General features: G+C 42.7%; 1 protein-coding gene across 7 annotated transcripts in view; it reads right to left on the bottom strand.

The window, feature by feature from the left end:
* The window catches only part of LOC111841770 (neurexin-3a-like), a 288,495-nt gene that overhangs the window by 194,777 nt on the left and 76,031 nt on the right, over nt 1-17,687 (bottom strand). For all 7 annotated transcript variants that reach the window (XM_072702664.1, XM_023807747.2, XM_023807754.2 and 4 more), the window contains 2 exons: nt 11,793-12,231; nt 9,380-9,763 (listed from right to left, as the gene is read on the bottom strand). In XM_072702664.1, the coding sequence (XP_072558765.1) occupies nt 9,380-9,763; nt 11,793-12,231 (823 nt within the window). The remainder of the gene's footprint in view (nt 1-9,379; nt 9,764-11,792; nt 12,232-17,687) is intronic.

Below are 17,687 nucleotides of genomic sequence, written 5' to 3'. Positions count from 1 at the left end.
ATGCCATCTTTCTGAGATATTCATGTTGCCTCATAACTGCAATCCTAACTGCAATACTGTATAGCATAGGTCAGCAAATGGCAGCTGACAGGCCAAATCCAGCCTGCCTAGAAAAATATTTGGCCCCCATTTAAAAGTAAGATGGTATCTCACAAAAGTAATCTGATGTAGACAACTATTTATTAATATTATTTATTTAAAAAAATAATTAATTCTTAAAATTAATATTCACCAGAAACTTATAGCATATAGCTGCAATTTCAGGCATCTGCAAAACCATTCTGACCCCTTATTGAGCACTGTTGAATAAAACTGGCCTATGGTTGAAACTAACTGCTAACTGCTTCTCAACTTAGATGAGTCTTCCAAATGAGGAAAACCCTGCTTGTACAAGTTCTCTCTACAGACTATAAGTACAACCTCTTTTTTCACGAGCCAGTGTTCAGGTGCTGATACCGTGGGCTAGTTGGTTAGACATAACTTTGGGAGTTAGATGAATCCTTGAATTCCTGTCTTAGTGACAGTGAAAACACATTTTTTAAGCCCTGTGATAAATACTCTACAGAATGTGTGTCCCTCATTGATGTATGGATAGGAGGACAGTGGTTCTGACTGGCTTCAGTTTGTTCTTAAGACAGATTGCTGTCCTTGCCTCACAAGAAAGGCATGTCCACCGCTTGAGTTTAGGATTATAGGACTAAAAATATAGGGGGTCCTTGACTTGGCTCGACTTGCAGAGAGTTCCACCGAGGGTATTTTACAATTCACAGCCCTCTTTCTGCACATACATCAGTGAGTCCTCCTGTGTATCACGACAACGTTCTGTCAGAAGACAAGCACCTTCGAAAACCACCTCGGAATGGCATCCTGCCAGTGCACACTTCAGTCAATGTCTAGGTGAAGAATACAATTCCTAACATGCAAGTACACATGAAAAGCTACCAGGAATAACAAAAATAATGCTTGTTCGGCTTGGTTTTTTTGTCATTAATCTGCAATGTTTTGTTCACACAGAATAATTACCATGTTTTAATCTGTAACATTTGTTGTGTTTTGCTCACACAGAATAATTTACCATGTACTGTAGCTAGAGAAGACAAAGTGTATATGGCTGATTTAACAAAATTTGTGTGACGTGAAAACTCATATTTTTGACAAATGCCATAAAATGTTATGCAATAAACCAAGCAGGCTGCCTTACTTCCTTAATAATGTGTCTCAACATGACAACTTCTTTACAGCTGAACTGCTATTTTAAATCACAGGTTATTCTGGGTAAGTTCGGAATTTATCTGTCCTGTTTGCACCTAAAGTGGGAGCCCTATGAAGCATTTAGGACAGCTCCTCAATTAAACTGAACAAAACGAAACATTACAAACGAAATGACTTATAGGTTTTTAAAATTATTTTACACTCACTGCATGTGATTCCTAAACCCATCTCCCATTATGCCGCTCCTTGCATCACTCATGCGCAAAAACTCCAGGGAAATTTACAATAACCATAGAAGCACAAAAAACAAACATCCTGAAATCGGTTTCTCAGAAATGAAAACACATTGACATAGCTCTCCCCAGAGAATAAAGAGCTTTGATTAGTTCATTCCGATACTACATTGTGATGAATAGGGAAGACTTATGTAGTTATTGGAGCCTTTGTTCCATCCATTTGCTTTATATACACTTCAGTAATCACTGTATCACATTTCCTGATCATGTGATTTAATATCACACCTATCACACCTTCAGACAAGACCCCCTTAAGTCATCTTACAGCACTTCGTCCTCGAACACGCGACACTGGAATGTGTCAAGGCATGCAGACACCTTCGTCAACACTGAAAGTTACACCTTGCAGCTATCATTTTGCGAGCCGGTTACAGCAGGGTCAGTTGTGTGGAGCAGCAGCTGGCTGTAATGCCCTAGTGCTACAGTAGATTCAGCCTTATTTGTCTGCTGTGGTCAACATCACGAAATCAAGCCAGTGTTCACACAATAAAAATAAAAGTTCACCACTTCAAAAACTAACAATTATTCATCCAGCCATCCTCCAATCACTCTCCAAATATAATAAATAAATTTCATTTATAACACACATTTCTCACACCCAAAGGGCCTGGAGCCCATCCCAGGAAGCACACTGTTACTGTACCTCAAAAGTCTCAATCGTCGACTTGGATGAAGAGAAGATTAAAGAATCTCTGTTTACATTCCCATTCCGGCAAACAGAATGAATTACAAGGGGCAAATATCACCACAGGTGATCAACCAGCAGTCGGCCTGCCCACTCAATCTGAACCGTGGCGAACTCATAAAATTAACAGGAAATGAAATAAGTTTTAAGGAGGAAACTGCACCTTATGCTCCAATTAAAGCACAGACAAAATAAACCATAATTTCCGAGCAGCAGTGTGATGGCTGCTGATTGCCCCATTTGAAATGGCAGGATCAGGTGCATCCATTAGCGCTCCTATATCATATAATTTTCTGCGTGGCTCAGAAACATTCGCCTATTCACTACGGTGACTTGAAGAAGTACACTGGCATACAGCATGGCATTACCATATATTTCCTGCTTGATTTTTTAAAGGTTACTTTCACAAATTTATATTTTCTTACTCATAAATATCATTCAAGATAAACAGCTGACTGAAATTGGGACATAAGCACTTATTTGCTGTGAATGGCCACTTGGTCTAACTGTGCACTTAGACGAATTCATGACAACGATCGAGCTAAATATAATTAATTTCAGCTAATCTGCTGTGCTAACTTGTATGCAGATTTATATAAAAATAACTAATAACAATAATTTTATTAAATGTTTAATAATTGGATAAGCCATTAATTTATACATTACTCGGATGTTTAATTTGCAAAAGAAGAATGGATTAAAATTTTACGCAAACGGGGAAATAAACAGTTCGGTACACAATATTTTAAACAGCAAGGTACTTAAAATTCGGATTCAGTATTATTTTTTTTCCGATTTGGCGCACACGATAAAATAACTTTGTGGACAGTTCAATAGGCAGTTTCTCACATTAAGGTGACGCCCGCAAAGCCCCTAAGTGGCAGCACCCCCCACCCGTGTAAAACGCGGAGTCGGGGGATCAGCCCGAAAATCACGCGCCTTGCGCGTTAACCGCGTTACAATTAAACACTGTGAAATGGCTGAGTCGCAAATGAAAGATAAGCGTAAATTCAACCAACGGCTAGGACTATTTACAAAGCAATTTAAATATCGAATAAAAAAAATCGAGGAACATCATATATAAACAACATGTTTTAAGCTGCACTCAGCATACCAAAATAGCCTGATCCTTTTACTTTTTAGTCACGTAGACTTCAGATTACATTAGTTTTTACATGCATGTTTTGCACAATCATAATCTCTATCTCTCGCTCTCTATATGAATTTAATCGATGTATTTGCATCAAATCATTGGGAAGACCACTGTATTTCATAACATCCAGAGACTGGGCTAAAAGGAACATATATCAGCAGAAATTCCGATGGAAAACCCTGTACCAGACAGACTGCAGTATTTTTTGAAGCAGGCGTGTAATTTATAGGGGGGATGGGGGGTATTGTAACCCCCCCCCCCCCCCAACAATCAAGACCATTCAATACAACCTCCTCGGCCCCCTTAAATGGGTGGAGACCTTAACCCCCCAATGTTCAGCCCAGACTTATGCCCTTGGTTTGTGTCCTTGGTTTGTGTCCTTAAACGTGCATTAGGAAGCACAGCAGATGCTTATCATAGCAGGTAGAGTGCTATACGTAGATTTTTGGATAATGTGTCATATTGATTTATAAGAACATCTTTTGGATCACTTCTAATCACCATCTTCCGCATTTACATTCATGTCAGGCCAATTGTAAGCTTGACATTACGGTTGGGTGAGACGCCATTTATCAGTCAGACGTCAATCAGCATATTTAGCCCCTCCTCTTTGTAAAAATGATTGACTGATGGTAATATCTGCTCATGCTTTGTAGGCCCTGTTTTACAATGCAATAGCAAGATTCACTATAGTCAACACTAAAACCCTACTGAAAGCAATGTCTGGCACAAAGCACTCACGTGTGAATGCAGCATTACCATGGAGCAGATCACTAGTACAATGAATCACTGTGTCAAACACTATAAGCAGTAAAAAGGTGCACATTACTATTGTTTATAGTCTATAAGAAGGAATGTCTGGTATATTACTCAATGCTAGAGCACCAGGAGACAGTATCAGTGGGCTCCAGCTTGGGCTGGGTGATATAACTTCAAATCAATATCACGATTAATTGAACATTTTACCCCGATTACGATTAATGAACGATTATTGTATTTTGTTTTTCTGCTCTCACAATACTCTGACAAGGTTTGTACTGTAAATATGCTCAACCATTAAAGCTGGGATACTTTTTCTAATGAAAGACTGGATATCTTATCTTTATGATTACCATTTATGGTTATTTATTGAATATTTTGAACAACTGAAAACGTCTTACAGTATGAAAAAGGCCACTTTTTAGTTTCAATGTAAAAAGCAAGTTCCCTAAATAAGTAGAAAATAAATAGTTCACATTTCTTAGAAAACAAAATAAATTACAGTAGAAACCATTTATAATCATTACGTCTGTCAGGGTGAAATTGATCACTATCAGTGGATGATCGTTATAACCGATTTTCTCAGGAAATTTACCATATATTTTTTTACATTTGCATATTTCTTAGATGAATATAAAGTAATAAAACAGACAGCATCACTATTTGCTGAATTTTACTGACTCTTTCAAAATGGAGTATGGCTGTGTCAGATGCTTTTAAAACGACAGTATTGCACACAATAAATGACTGAACTGTGTATAATTCAAATACGCTATACTACAGTACAGTAATGTCCATAAAATGCAGCTTATTGTAGTTTTGCTACTGCATCTCGTTGGCTCGTTTTTGGCAGCTTATCGTAAACTTTGATGAGTGTATACTCAAAAATTGAGAGAAAATGACTTTCTTTTTCCTGTCATGATTTCTGTACATGCAGCATTAGCCTCAGGGGGCTAGCCATAAGCAGACGGGTTACCACAAGGCGAAGGAAGCAAGTAAAAGGAAAAAAAGAAAAAAAAATACTTATTGTAATTTATTTATTTATTTTGGTACAAGCTGTTCAAGTTGTTCAGTCGACTCGGTGTTTGAGTTCGCCTCCATGCTGCTTCCGTGACTGGACGGTGCGGTGTCACATGACAACACATGTGAAGGAATGTTTTTAAGGGGACAGTACATGAACATACACTGAGGAAAATATTAAGCGTTTACAGAATTTTAAAAAAAGATTACATCAATGTAGTGTCGGTTTTGATTAATTTTCTTTTTTTTTTTTTAATTGTCCACCACCACCCCCAATTAACTGCCCAGCCTTAGCTCCAGCCAACATGCATGTAGCCAATTTTAAATCAAAACCTATGGAATATGACAGTGTGGAAAATGTTATCATGTGTGAGGCCACGTAAGTTACAAAACAATAGATCAGAAGATTTGTACTAAGGAGCAGCACTGTCCTCATGAGTAAGGATTTCATTGCTCAAAGTGGTAAAAAAACCTACCATATAAATGGCTAAAACACCCCCCCAAAAAAAAAAAAAAAAACATACTGTAAACGTGGACTGGAGGCGGGGATGTAAAAGCAATCAGAAACAAGACAGACTGAGGAACTGTGAAAACACAAACGGATTAGCTAACTCTGTTTGAATACTCGACTAATAGATCATCTGTATTGGATTTTATGCTTTTATTTTGGTTGGAGCAACAACAGTGAACATGAGTTAGTCCAATCAATGCAGCTCAATGGCACATTTTCAACATCTCATTTATTTACTTAGTGCCGCAGAATGTGCTTGCGTGTGTGTGTGTGTGCGAGCGAGCAGGTTTACCTATCCTTATGGGGACATAATGTCCCCATAACGTGATAAATATCCATTTTTTTTCCTTATGGGGACTGGTTTCCTGGTCCCCAAAAGGGAAAACTTTATTTTATAAAAATCGGTGACTGCTATGAAAAAACTAAAAATGCAAAAACTCTTGTATTTTGTTAGGTTACTTATGGTTATGGTTAGGGCAAGGTGGGGGTTAAGGTTGTCATAGTTAGCGTTAGCATTTTTCCCATTGAAATGAACGAGCGGTCCCCATAAGGATATGTATACCCTACATGTGCGTGTGTGTGTGTGCGCACCAGCATGAGCATCAGCGCACCCGTTAATTTGCATGCATTTTCCTCAGCTGATGAACGTTCCCCACAAGAGCCTCGCTGGACCGTTACAATCCCCTGAACTACATCCACCATTTGCAAAATCATGTACATAATTTCCAGAGCCCTGAATTTGCCTGGTGGGGGGAGTGAGGGCGGTGCTGCCCTGCATGTGTTTGTGTGTGTGTCCAGGGGATTGGGGGATGGGATGGATCTCTGGGGGAGGCCCTTGAGCAGCAGGGTGTGCTCTGGTCCTGCTCCAGCTGTGCCATGGGCCAGAATAGGTGACCTTCACAGTGCCTGAATTAATAGTGATTAACTGGAGTGTTTCAGCTAGCGATCCGAATCCCCAAGCAGCCATGTTCTCAAACTGTCAATGTTGCCCATAAAGTAGAAAAAAAATCCATATTAGCCAATAAGAAGGCTCTTACAAGCTCAATAATGGCTAAGCTACGCAGTGAAGACTAACGCACCTTCATAGACTGGCGCTCAATGATCCCCAAAGGTCTCCTTGAGCTCCCCCAGCTATCCTAAATTCAACAACCTGATTTAACTAATCAGCTAATCTTTGACGACAGAAATACCTCAATCATGTGACTGGAGGTGAAATATAACAAATACATAGAATGTCCAGGGGTTACTGAAGAAGATGTTTGGCAGACACTGGTCTGGGTGATGCATCATTCTTGGGGCATTTAACTGTATGAGGTTTTTCTGTTGGCTACATGTATTAGTCATGTCAGAGAACCCAGAAAAAAACCCCAGATTTTTGTACTATTACCTCATATAATATTGATATCAAATATTATATTGATATCATATATTGATCCTACATCTATATTATTCTACCTCTTATTTCAAGGGAGAAATAAAAAATATATCAAAGTAAGACTACAAATTACTGATGATTAAAAGCAAATAAAGGGATATACTGAATAGTAATGCTAAATCTCATGAAACATAAAAGTTATTTTCTGTTCTACCATTGGCCCCAGAACCTAGAAATCTGCATTATGAACCTAGTTGCTGTAGTTGTTTAACAACATAGTGGAGCAGGGACCCCTGAAAGCCTGGTGCATAAACAGCTCCTTTTATTTGGTAGAATTGGGGGTGTCGCCTCTGCCCCAGAAAGTGATTGTGTTAAGGGCGTAATGCCTGTTTGATTCCAGACACTGGTAATAACCTCATCGTATCCACCTCCAATTCCAACGTTTCGGGAACGTGTGACAGGCAGAACGTGTCATAGACGTTCAATGACAGCGATCTTCTAACGCACAAGTCAAGGAAACAAATTTGCATAGTAGCTGCGTAGGTTTGCATCTTAACTAAAAGGAGAAATAAACAAGGCTCCTTTAATATAACAAACCGGAGGCCAAATCGCTGTTCCGCACCACATTTTCCTTTCTCATTATTGCAGCTCAGCATCTCGAGTGTCCCTTGTACGCCAGATAGCACCTCACCCCCACTCTCCAAAGCCAGAAGACGACTCAGAAGTCATTTTCAATTAATCGTACCCAGTCAGTGAGTGTACAAAGCAGCGCGCCTCCGACCGCCTGATTTTTTATTGATTTATTTAGTCATTTATTCTCTAAGACTGATACAACACATCTCCCACGGCTGTGTACGTGCACATCGATCAGCCTTATGGGCCGTAATGCTGCTTCACGGCACCCGAGCCCAGCGGATGCACACAGAGGCGGGCCACTACGCCCCGCCGGTCCCACTGACCTGGACAGTTTGGTCTACAGTGTTAGCCTGCGAAAGTTCTTTCGGCCGGATGGCCAACAGAACCAACAGTGTGAAGAAGATTCATGAGGAGAGGAACAGAAGCACACAGCCAGCCACTGAGACAAGCAGACTCTGGGACCGCCTCTCACCAACGGCCTCATAAGGCCAACAGCTGCACTTCTACATTTCCATCCTTATTTTTTCTTTTGGTTTTCTGCCATGTCTGACACGTGCAGGTCCCTCCTTCCTCACGAAGATGAAGGTGCATTAACTCTAACGAGTCACAGTGACTCTCTGGGAGGGCTCTCTTGCTTTAGGCCAATTTGTCATGCAGTCCGTCACCCCCCCCCCCCAAGAGGGGACTACCAGCAGTGCCAAAACAGCCCAACCGTTAATCCGCATCTATCTCCCGACAGGAACGGCTCGGAACAGTCTTGGCTACGCCGTAATCCAGCTGCATTTCACACGCATGCACCATGCCGTCGTACAGAAACAGATCCTTTTTCCGCAGTGATTGAGACGAGGTTAACGCGATCAAACACCCGCTTCTCCTGCTGGAAGACCTTGGTCGATGTTGCAGCAAAATGGTGGCCTCTGTTTATCAGGGAGAGCATTAAATAGGATGGCGATACCCCCACCCCCCACCGCCGCCTTGTTTTTTCCCCCCATTCCTCCCAGAGAACAACCATTTGTGAAACCTCAGTCTACGCGACTCAACTCCACGCTGGATTATATAACAAATGACCTGCAGTATACCAGAACTAAGAGGGCTTCCACACAGAGCAGAGCCAGCTCCTCCAGCCAAGCCACCTTCAAAGAACGGAGCGCTATTCAAAATGTACCTCAGATGTACCGCAGTCTGAAGTTTACAGTGTGCAATATCTGTCCTACATTGCTGATTGATTACTAGATTATCTTCCGCCTCTTTAGACTCAGATTACCAACTCAATGTACATAAAAACAGCCCCCGGCCCATCAGCAGACAACGGCATAATACAGCTGACAGCAACATGCCTCAAGAGCTTGGCCAAGCTACGCTTTCGCATCCCAGCTCGTCCAACCTCCCACCTCGCAGATTATATTGAGGCGTTTTCTCAGGGCAACATAGCCTGAATTCGGTGCTGACCTGTGAGAAGGTAGGCACTCTATCAAACATTAGCCGTTACTCATCTTATACATTAAGAAAAATAATAGTGATAATAATTATAATAATAACCTATAGTGCATAATTGCTATTTAAAAGGCAAGTTTCTTGAAATACACAAAACAATTACTTGAATTCTAGCACAATTTCTCTGCTTGTTCTCTGTGACCCTGGTACCACTGTGGCAATCCACGACGACCCAGCGTGCGCTGGCTGAAACAGGCCTTGCATTGCACCCGCACCACGTGTCAGCTGGAAGACTCACCCCTTTCGCAGGTCCGCGACCAGAAGCCGGTCCCGGTGCAGTCGCAGACAAAGCGGTTCCAGCCCTCGCGACACAAACCGTTGTTCTTGCAGGGGTGGCTGTCACACTGCTTGCCGCTGACCTTGCCGCAGGACGGCTTGATGCCGGCGGCGTTCTGGGCCTCGGCGATGCGCCGGACGTCCTTGCTGCGGCCGTCGATGAACAGGTCCCGGATGCAGCCCACGTAGCCGTAGTTGAGCATGGCCGTCCAGAGCTCAGTGGGCAGCACCAGGCCAGCCCGGTTCTCAGGCAACCCCCCCAGATACATGTCCCCCTCCAGGTCAAGAATCTCACTCTCCCCGCTGGCTGTGAAGGGGGTGCGCCGGTTGTTCACAGAAATGGTACCTGGGGAGGGTGGACAGAGAGACAGGGCATCAGATATGAATCGATACAGGTCCATGGAGGCCAGAGGTCCCTGTCAACATTTACTCACTTGGGTTCTCTTACATTTATATATTGAAAGGATGATTTGGAATTTAACACTAGATTCTTCCAGGCAGTAAAACGAGAATCTTTATGTTTGGCTTTATTCTTCTTTTATTACCATCATCCATCCATTTACTCTTCATAACCGCTTATCCGGTGCAGGGTTACAGCGAGTCTGGAGCCTGTCCCAAAAGCTGTGAGACGACAACTCTACTTACAAAGCCCCTGCAGTAGTCGTCTGATTATCGCAGTTTCCCATCCACCCACTTTCTAACCATTTACCTTAGTGGGGGTTACGAGGGGCCTGGGGAGACAGGGCTGGGGTACACCCCGACTGGGATGCCAACCCACTGCAGTTATCATATTTTATTACCTGTTATTATATTTTCATATTAATCAGTTTTCTTATAGTACATTAAAAAGCTGGGGCACTTGAGGTGCAGCAGTGAGCCTTGAACTAGCGAGGCCAGTGATGGATTCAATCAGTGGATCGTTAGCCTCCCTGATCTGCTATGCTAACCAGCACAGCCTGGGACCCGTAACCCTGCACGGCGCACAGCGACTTCCCCGTGCCTGCATCATGTCTCCCCTGGTACTTCAGCCCTAATGAGCGGGGTGGGGTTCCCTGGGATCAGGAGATGTGGAGCTACCGGCTTCCTGGAGGATCTGGGGCGTTATAGACAGGTGGGGCTGCCGGGGGGGTTAATAAGCTGCCACAGGTGCCGACAGACACAGAGGGACTAGCCGAGGTGAAGGGAGGTCTAAGGGGACAAACGTCGGCTTTTTCCTGCAGGGTGACTCACAGTAATTTAGGAGTTACCGTCCTCCCATGGCTGGTGCAGTGCTCACAGCAAACGTGCACACCACCTGGGTTTCTTACACTGCCAGGGCTCATTTCCAGTGAAGCTGCAAACGCGCAGTGGAGCTCTGCATTCCTCCAGTCATAAAGGCGTACCGGCATGCACAGACAACCCTGTTTCCCTCTACTGTCGATGCTTACATTTTTCACAGTTCACCATTTTGTGAAACTGAGGATATCATTTATATAACACTACATCAACTTCTCTCTACCTCAAAAAAACCCATAGATTTATGAACCTAGTTGCCTGGGTGTCTGTCTAACAAACCAGATTCCATATAAAAAGGGATCAGAACTATATTTACCAGCGGTTTTGCAGAACACCAGGGAACATTACTTGTAATAACTGTTTAACATTACCAGATAGACCCCCTAGTGGTTCTGCTATATTCTCATCTTCAGAAAATATTTCTTATTGTTTTTTTGACCAAGTTTGGTACAAGTTTTCATAACTGTGGTGTGGTGATTAATCTAACTGGGGTAGCTTGACAGTGGAGCAAGTTGCCTGCTCTGATCTGATAAAATACAGAGCATAACAGCACATAAAATAAAACAGTATTAGTCGGTAACTCTATTATGGTGATTCCAGTGGGATGTCAGCTGCTACAGATGGACTCTGTAGCCATTTCCCCTTAAGTAATCCTTCGGAAAATGAGGCTCCTTCAGTGGGAGTCGCCACTTTTTAAGTCCCTCATATTTCAGTTTTAAGGCCAAACTTGTTTCTGCTCAAAGCCGCAAAGTAATCGCAGGCAAACCCAGTCCCATGACATCCATCACTAAATTATAAGGCTTTATCCTCCTGCTTTAAAGTACCATAAACACCCTCATTCTGAGACATCAAACTCCACTCCCACCCTCCTATGATTGCCTCGACCTTAACCCTACAGATCACAGTCACTGCAGCCCATAACCATTAACATTTAGATTAGGCGGGGCACTTTTGATCTTACGGCCTGACATTAGCATCTGAGAGAGCTTTTTTAACCATTCAACAGCAAGTGGTAGTGAACACAAAACAAATCAACACGTAAAGCAACCCTATCTTACCACAGCAGGTACTACAGGAAGTACGGCAATGGGAAGACTCACCTGATCTCCCATCCCGCTGTATGTCCACATGATGCCAGGTTCCATTGTTCACCTTTTTATCTGTGGCCTTAACCTTTATGGTCCCAGAGCCCATATCCAGTAGCAGGTAGAGGTTGGCATCCAGGAGCTCCACAGCGAAGAAGTCCACCTTGGTGTTCTTCTGGCTGCGGGCCCCCTTCCTGTCCTGGGGCCTCCCATGCGTGAAGAGAATCAGCCCATTGGGCTCTGTGGTGCGGAAGTCAAAGGAAATGGATCCCATGCGTTTGGTGTTCCATTTGGGGAGACTGATGTACGCCTCAGGGGTCTCAAAGGAGATGGGATCCAGCGTGGCCACGCTCTCACACTTGAACACCACATCGCCCTGGATCTTCATCTTGGGGTCAGCGATCCTGGCTAGCCGTGAGAGCTCCAACCGGATATCATGGTTCTTATATGAAACCTGTCACCACATTAATGTTACTGATTACACCATCCATTTCCAAACTGCTTATCCTTCTGGGTCATGGGGGAGACTGGAGCCCATCCCGGAAGCTATGAGCACAAGGTGCAGAACAACCCAGGACGGGGGGCCAGCTCATCGCAGGGCACACTCACAGCTATGGGCAATTGAGTAACTCCAATTAGCCTAAGCATGTCTTTGGACTGTGGGGGGAAACCAGAGCACCCAGCGGAAACCCCACGATGCCATGGTGAGAACATGCAAACTCCACACACATGTAACCCAGGCAGACACTCGAACCCTGGTCCCTGAAGTGTGAGGCAACCGGGCTAACCACTGCACCACCATGCCGCCCCCAGATTACAACACTGGTTATGATAATGCCTAGTAACTGCACCAGCCCATCATGTGGCCATGGATGGATAATTTTCAACTGGTGGTGCACTGAATGTCCCCCATGCTGATGCTAAACAAAAAGGAAAGGAGGTGTGATCTTCAACGTAATTAAACAATAACTGCAGCCGATCCAGAGGCTAAGAACCGAAGGGCAATTTTCATTCTGATTTTTCCAGGAAGAATTTTCTGAAATTCTAATAGCAGTAGTACTACTGTATACAAAATCTGTGTTAAGGTCAAATGTAGCACCAAAGTACGGGAGCCTTTTTGTGAATAAGACTGACATATCACAAAACATTTAAAACGCAAAGTAAAACTCACTGAAGTGAATATTTGCCATACAGCATTATACTGTAACTGAGAACTGCAATTATGTTTACAACCGTGGATGTCAATAGATAGATTTTCCTGCACAGATTACATAATCCTGGAAGGCTTTGTAGTGAAGCATGAGTGCTCCTCCAGGAACTGCAGCCGTGTGTACATGGAAAAGAAAAAAAAAGAAAAAATTCTGTTTGACCTCTTGCTCATTCGTTTCATGATGGGAAAAGTCAAATGAGCAGAGAGCACTGTCTGATGGAAAGCCACCTAGTGAATGGCCACGCGGCCCAAATTCCATGACGTCTGCATGAGGTTGTAAGCCGTGCCGCAGGCTCATCCCAAACTTGGCAGAGGAACAGTTCTAAAGATACGGCAGGGAGACCATATTGGATGCTTGTCTACACTTATTTCACTAGCCCTCCTACATCTACATTCTGCGGGGGTCAATACCGATTAAAGACGCCTCTGCAGAGCTTTAGCTGAGGCGTTCTGTAGAAGGCACCCAATGCGTTGTGCCTTCGCCCATGCAGTACTATTCACATGAGCTTGTAGATGAAAAGGTCTTATGATCCAAATGAATCAGGCTCTGGGATAACGCATCCTGAGTGGTTTTTCAGACACTTCACAAATCTAAATGCTGGACAGGCAGAGGCTGATTTAATTTTAACACAAGATAAAGAAGGAAAAATATTGTATGTGTGCTACTATTCCATTGCACTGGCTGTATGCTGTAGGTGAATGCACATATTATCAATACCCATATAATTAGAATCAGATCAACTTATATGAGTCTAGTAGATGCCACGAATCACAATAAATCAATACTATCACGACAGTGGTGGGGTAATAAGTATGATTTATATTCTCTGTCATCTATTTATGTTATTCCCATTTGTTATACTTTCTATCAAGCATATTTTTCTTGGATGAGAAGCTAGTTTGCAATCTAAACACGGGAACAAATAACTCCATAAAATAGATTCTCCACCTTCCACCTATTGATCCAAATGAAAACCTTAAACCGTTTGCCAACTGCTAGCCAGCAGCTCCATGTTCTATTTAATCCTGAAGAGAATGAAAAAAATGCTAATTCGTGCTCTGGTGGGTAGCATGGTGTTGACCACTCTCCGCCATGTACACCTGACATTACAGGTGCAGTTCTGCCCTTTTGCATGCAGCGAGACTTTCCTACCATATTTAAGAATGTCTGCCAGCCGTGGGATTGGGTTGAAGATGACCTGGTTCATTTTGGCCGGCCACAAGTCTGTGTCCTGATTAAATGGCGGTGATTATTGCTGGTTAGTATTGTTTATGCTCATGCCTCAAATGCTTGCCTGACACATTTGTCACAATCTGCATCCAAATGCCCCCTGGCCATTTCCTGATACCTGACAGAAGCAGCCGTTCCCGCTGACAGAAACGGCTACTTTGCAATTTGCCCTCACTGGGCTGTAGTCATTTGGAGTCCTCAAATATCACGCAAAATGTCAGATTGTCTATTCTGCCTTTAACTGATAGGCCAAAACCCATCATGCAATTTCAGCTCATTTCTAAATCCATCCCCCATGTAGGCAAAAGCCCTAATGCTTATTTGTCACCAATGGGTCAGACACAGGCTACTGTATTGTAAGTAAGGATAAATAAAGTTTCAAATGCCCTCTTAAATGCAGGAATAAAACAGAAGATAAAACATAGCAGGGGAAGATAGATGACAATAATAAGGTTGTAATAGGCACTGATTAAATGCCTTTCAGATCGAGGCATCTTAATTTTGCAATGATTCCCAGAGTGGTTGCTTCAATATTATAGCACGCATATGACTTTTAACCACACACAACACGTGCATGTAATTAAATTCATAAACTCGCAATATTACAAGCTGTAACACGAACAAAAACGGCACGTCGAAAGCGGTCAGCTTGAATCAGTCTGCAAATTGTTTCTCCCTGAATATGTATATGCAAATTAGTTCAGGGCTGGATAAGTACGGAGATTTTCTATGAGCGCAGAGGGGGGAAAAAACCGGTGACGGCTGAAAGTCGAAATTCATCAAGGTGTTATCACGCCGTGCAGGCCCGCTCCGGAATTAAATAGCGACGTATCAGCGCGCAACACAAAGCCGACTGAACGGCGGGAAACTGAGAATTACCCAGAGCCCTTTGCGGAGGCGCGCATCTGCTCAGAGTGAGAGCCGGAAGCCCCCCGTTATGGTGGGCTTATCTTGGTGCGTGCTATGCTGCGCGTGTGAAGGTGCGCGTGCCGTGTTTTACACGTCCTAAGTAGGAAATGCCCCCACTCCCCCCCCGTCCACCACCAATATAAACATATTCATTTAACTGGCAGATTATGCTGTGGTTTGTGTAATAATAATAATAATAATAATAATAATAACAATAATAATAATAATAATAATAATAGATAAAATATGATGCTGAAGTTTATGGCGAGAAGAGTAAAGTCTGTTCTTAATAATTCGGCTAATTATAGCTTGCAGCAGCTAAAATTGTTAATACATACACACACACACATACATATATAAAATAATCATGCTTGAATAAGTGGAAGCATATTTGATTAACACACAGACTTTTGGTTCCTGTTCACATTTTCTCGATTTATTAGCACACAGACTGAACCTATTGTTTATAGAAAAAAATTAAATGTGTAAACGAAAATACTGCATTTCTGTATAAATGCATTAGATAAAAATGTCTACATAATCTGACAGCACTATTTATAAGAGACAAATATGATTATAATCCTCTTAAATATAAAAGCCGTATTCCTCTGAATGTCACACAGATTAAATGGAAGGTCAGTTCATATAATCACTGTTTCTTTTGCTTTTTCCTTTTTTCCCCTGCAACTTGCCTTTCATTCAAACGCAAATCTGAATCTAATGTATGTATTTTTTTGCCGGGTATTTGGCATAACCCTTTGCCCCATGGTATGTCAGTGGCATTTTAATGATACTCAATGGTGCTGCCAGGCAGGATTTTTCTACCACTATAGAAATACCATCAAACATCACATATTTTTATCTGTATGCTAAAACAAACCTTGCCAATTTCCTCCATGATGATTATCCTGTTTTATTTTTATTTACAGGTCCCAATGTCTTAGAGCACCAGAAAGCCAAATGCATACAGTATATGGTTTTCTCAGCAAAATATATTGGCGCATTTCCACTGCCACCAAGAACCGAGCTGTAGCCAACCCGTACCAAGAACTGGCACTCTTTCATTGAAAATACACAAGCTGAACCCAAGTCACCCCTGAGATGTATCCACGCTGACATGGCTGACTTACTAGCAGGGCCAAAAGTGTGAACAAATTGAGCTGGTTGTGATAGGTTAAAATGCACAGAGATGCTGGTGTTCTGCATGTGGATTATCTATTTAATATTAGTAGTTTCACACATTGTGGTGTATTAATGCTTTCCCAATAACTTAGAACTTGAAAATTCCCTACCTCCTACTTAAAAAAGTACTATAGAACAGCTGAATGGAATGGATTCGTAATGCAAATTTACATAAGCAAATGTTTGGTGGGGATAGAAGATCAGGTGATTGCTAAAACAGCGATTCTTATAGATATACTAGCGGAAATTAGCAAACAGTAAAAATAATACTTGCACATAGTAAATTATGATGTACACCGTGTGGGCAGTGTGCATGCATCTCTTGGGTCTTACGTCACTGTCACTCTTCAAACTTGCCAATACCTTTACCGAGCCGACCCATCTGCAGTGGAAAACCAAAACGAGCTGGAACCGTGCTGAAACTTGTCTCTCTTTGCGGTATGGCTCAGTTCCTGTATGCCAATGGAAAAGCTCCATATCCATCCTCAAATTTGCTATCCTGGACAAAGATGGGGGGCTACAACCTATCCCTGTTAGGGGGAGTACAACTCTATGACCAATTTAACAATGCCAGCTACAGTAGCTTACCTACATGTTCCTTGGATTGCAGCAGGAATTAGAAGTACCTATCATCTATACAGCACACTTGGATGGTGGTTCTCACCTCTACTGGTGGTCAGCACTTTGTTTACACTCCTAGTTCTGTTTGGATGGGGCCTATAGTGATGATGTAATGCAGCTCAATACATTCTCAAACGCAGACGTCAGGCTTATTGAGCGCTTAATGTATGCATGTCATTTATGCACGTTTGTTTGTTCAGTTATTGCTACACGCTGAGCAGCTAGCCAACTTTCTGCAACCATGTTCAATACCATGCCAGATGTTTTCCCTGGCAGGTCCGGATCTTTGCTCCAGTCCGGTGCCAGGCCCTATCTTTCCTGCAGGGTTGATCCAAACGGATCAGTTGGAAAGATGGGCTACGCCAGGCCATCTGTGCGCACGGATCTGCTCAGCAGCTGGCGGTGACTCAGAAAAATGGCGGGAAAAGCAAACTAATGAAATAATTCGCAGAGCCACATGGGGCGCAGATAGGTCATTGTCTGGGTATGTATCTGTAGGTCACCAAGCTTGGTGCCAATCTAGTACACAATCCTGAACTGATCGACATCACCCTTGAACTGTATGGACAGCAATACAATATTAAAATTCTGTGGATTCTCTCTGTTCTGGGGTTCTGTGTTTCGTTCCTATTAAACTAAGATGGATGAACATGCACAGGCAGTAGATACAAGATTTTCCTCGCAAGGGACAAACTAGTTAAGAAGTGGATTTTATGCACAAATAAAAATCTTGGAAGTAGTGTGAGATAAGGTTAAA

This window comes from Paramormyrops kingsleyae, chromosome 19, assembly GCF_048594095.1.
Source record: "Paramormyrops kingsleyae isolate MSU_618 chromosome 19, PKINGS_0.4, whole genome shotgun sequence".
NCBI lineage: Eukaryota > Metazoa > Chordata > Actinopteri > Osteoglossiformes > Mormyridae > Paramormyrops > Paramormyrops kingsleyae.
The sequence above is the reverse complement of the archived record's forward strand: the minus strand, read 5'-3'. Positions and strand labels throughout refer to the sequence as shown.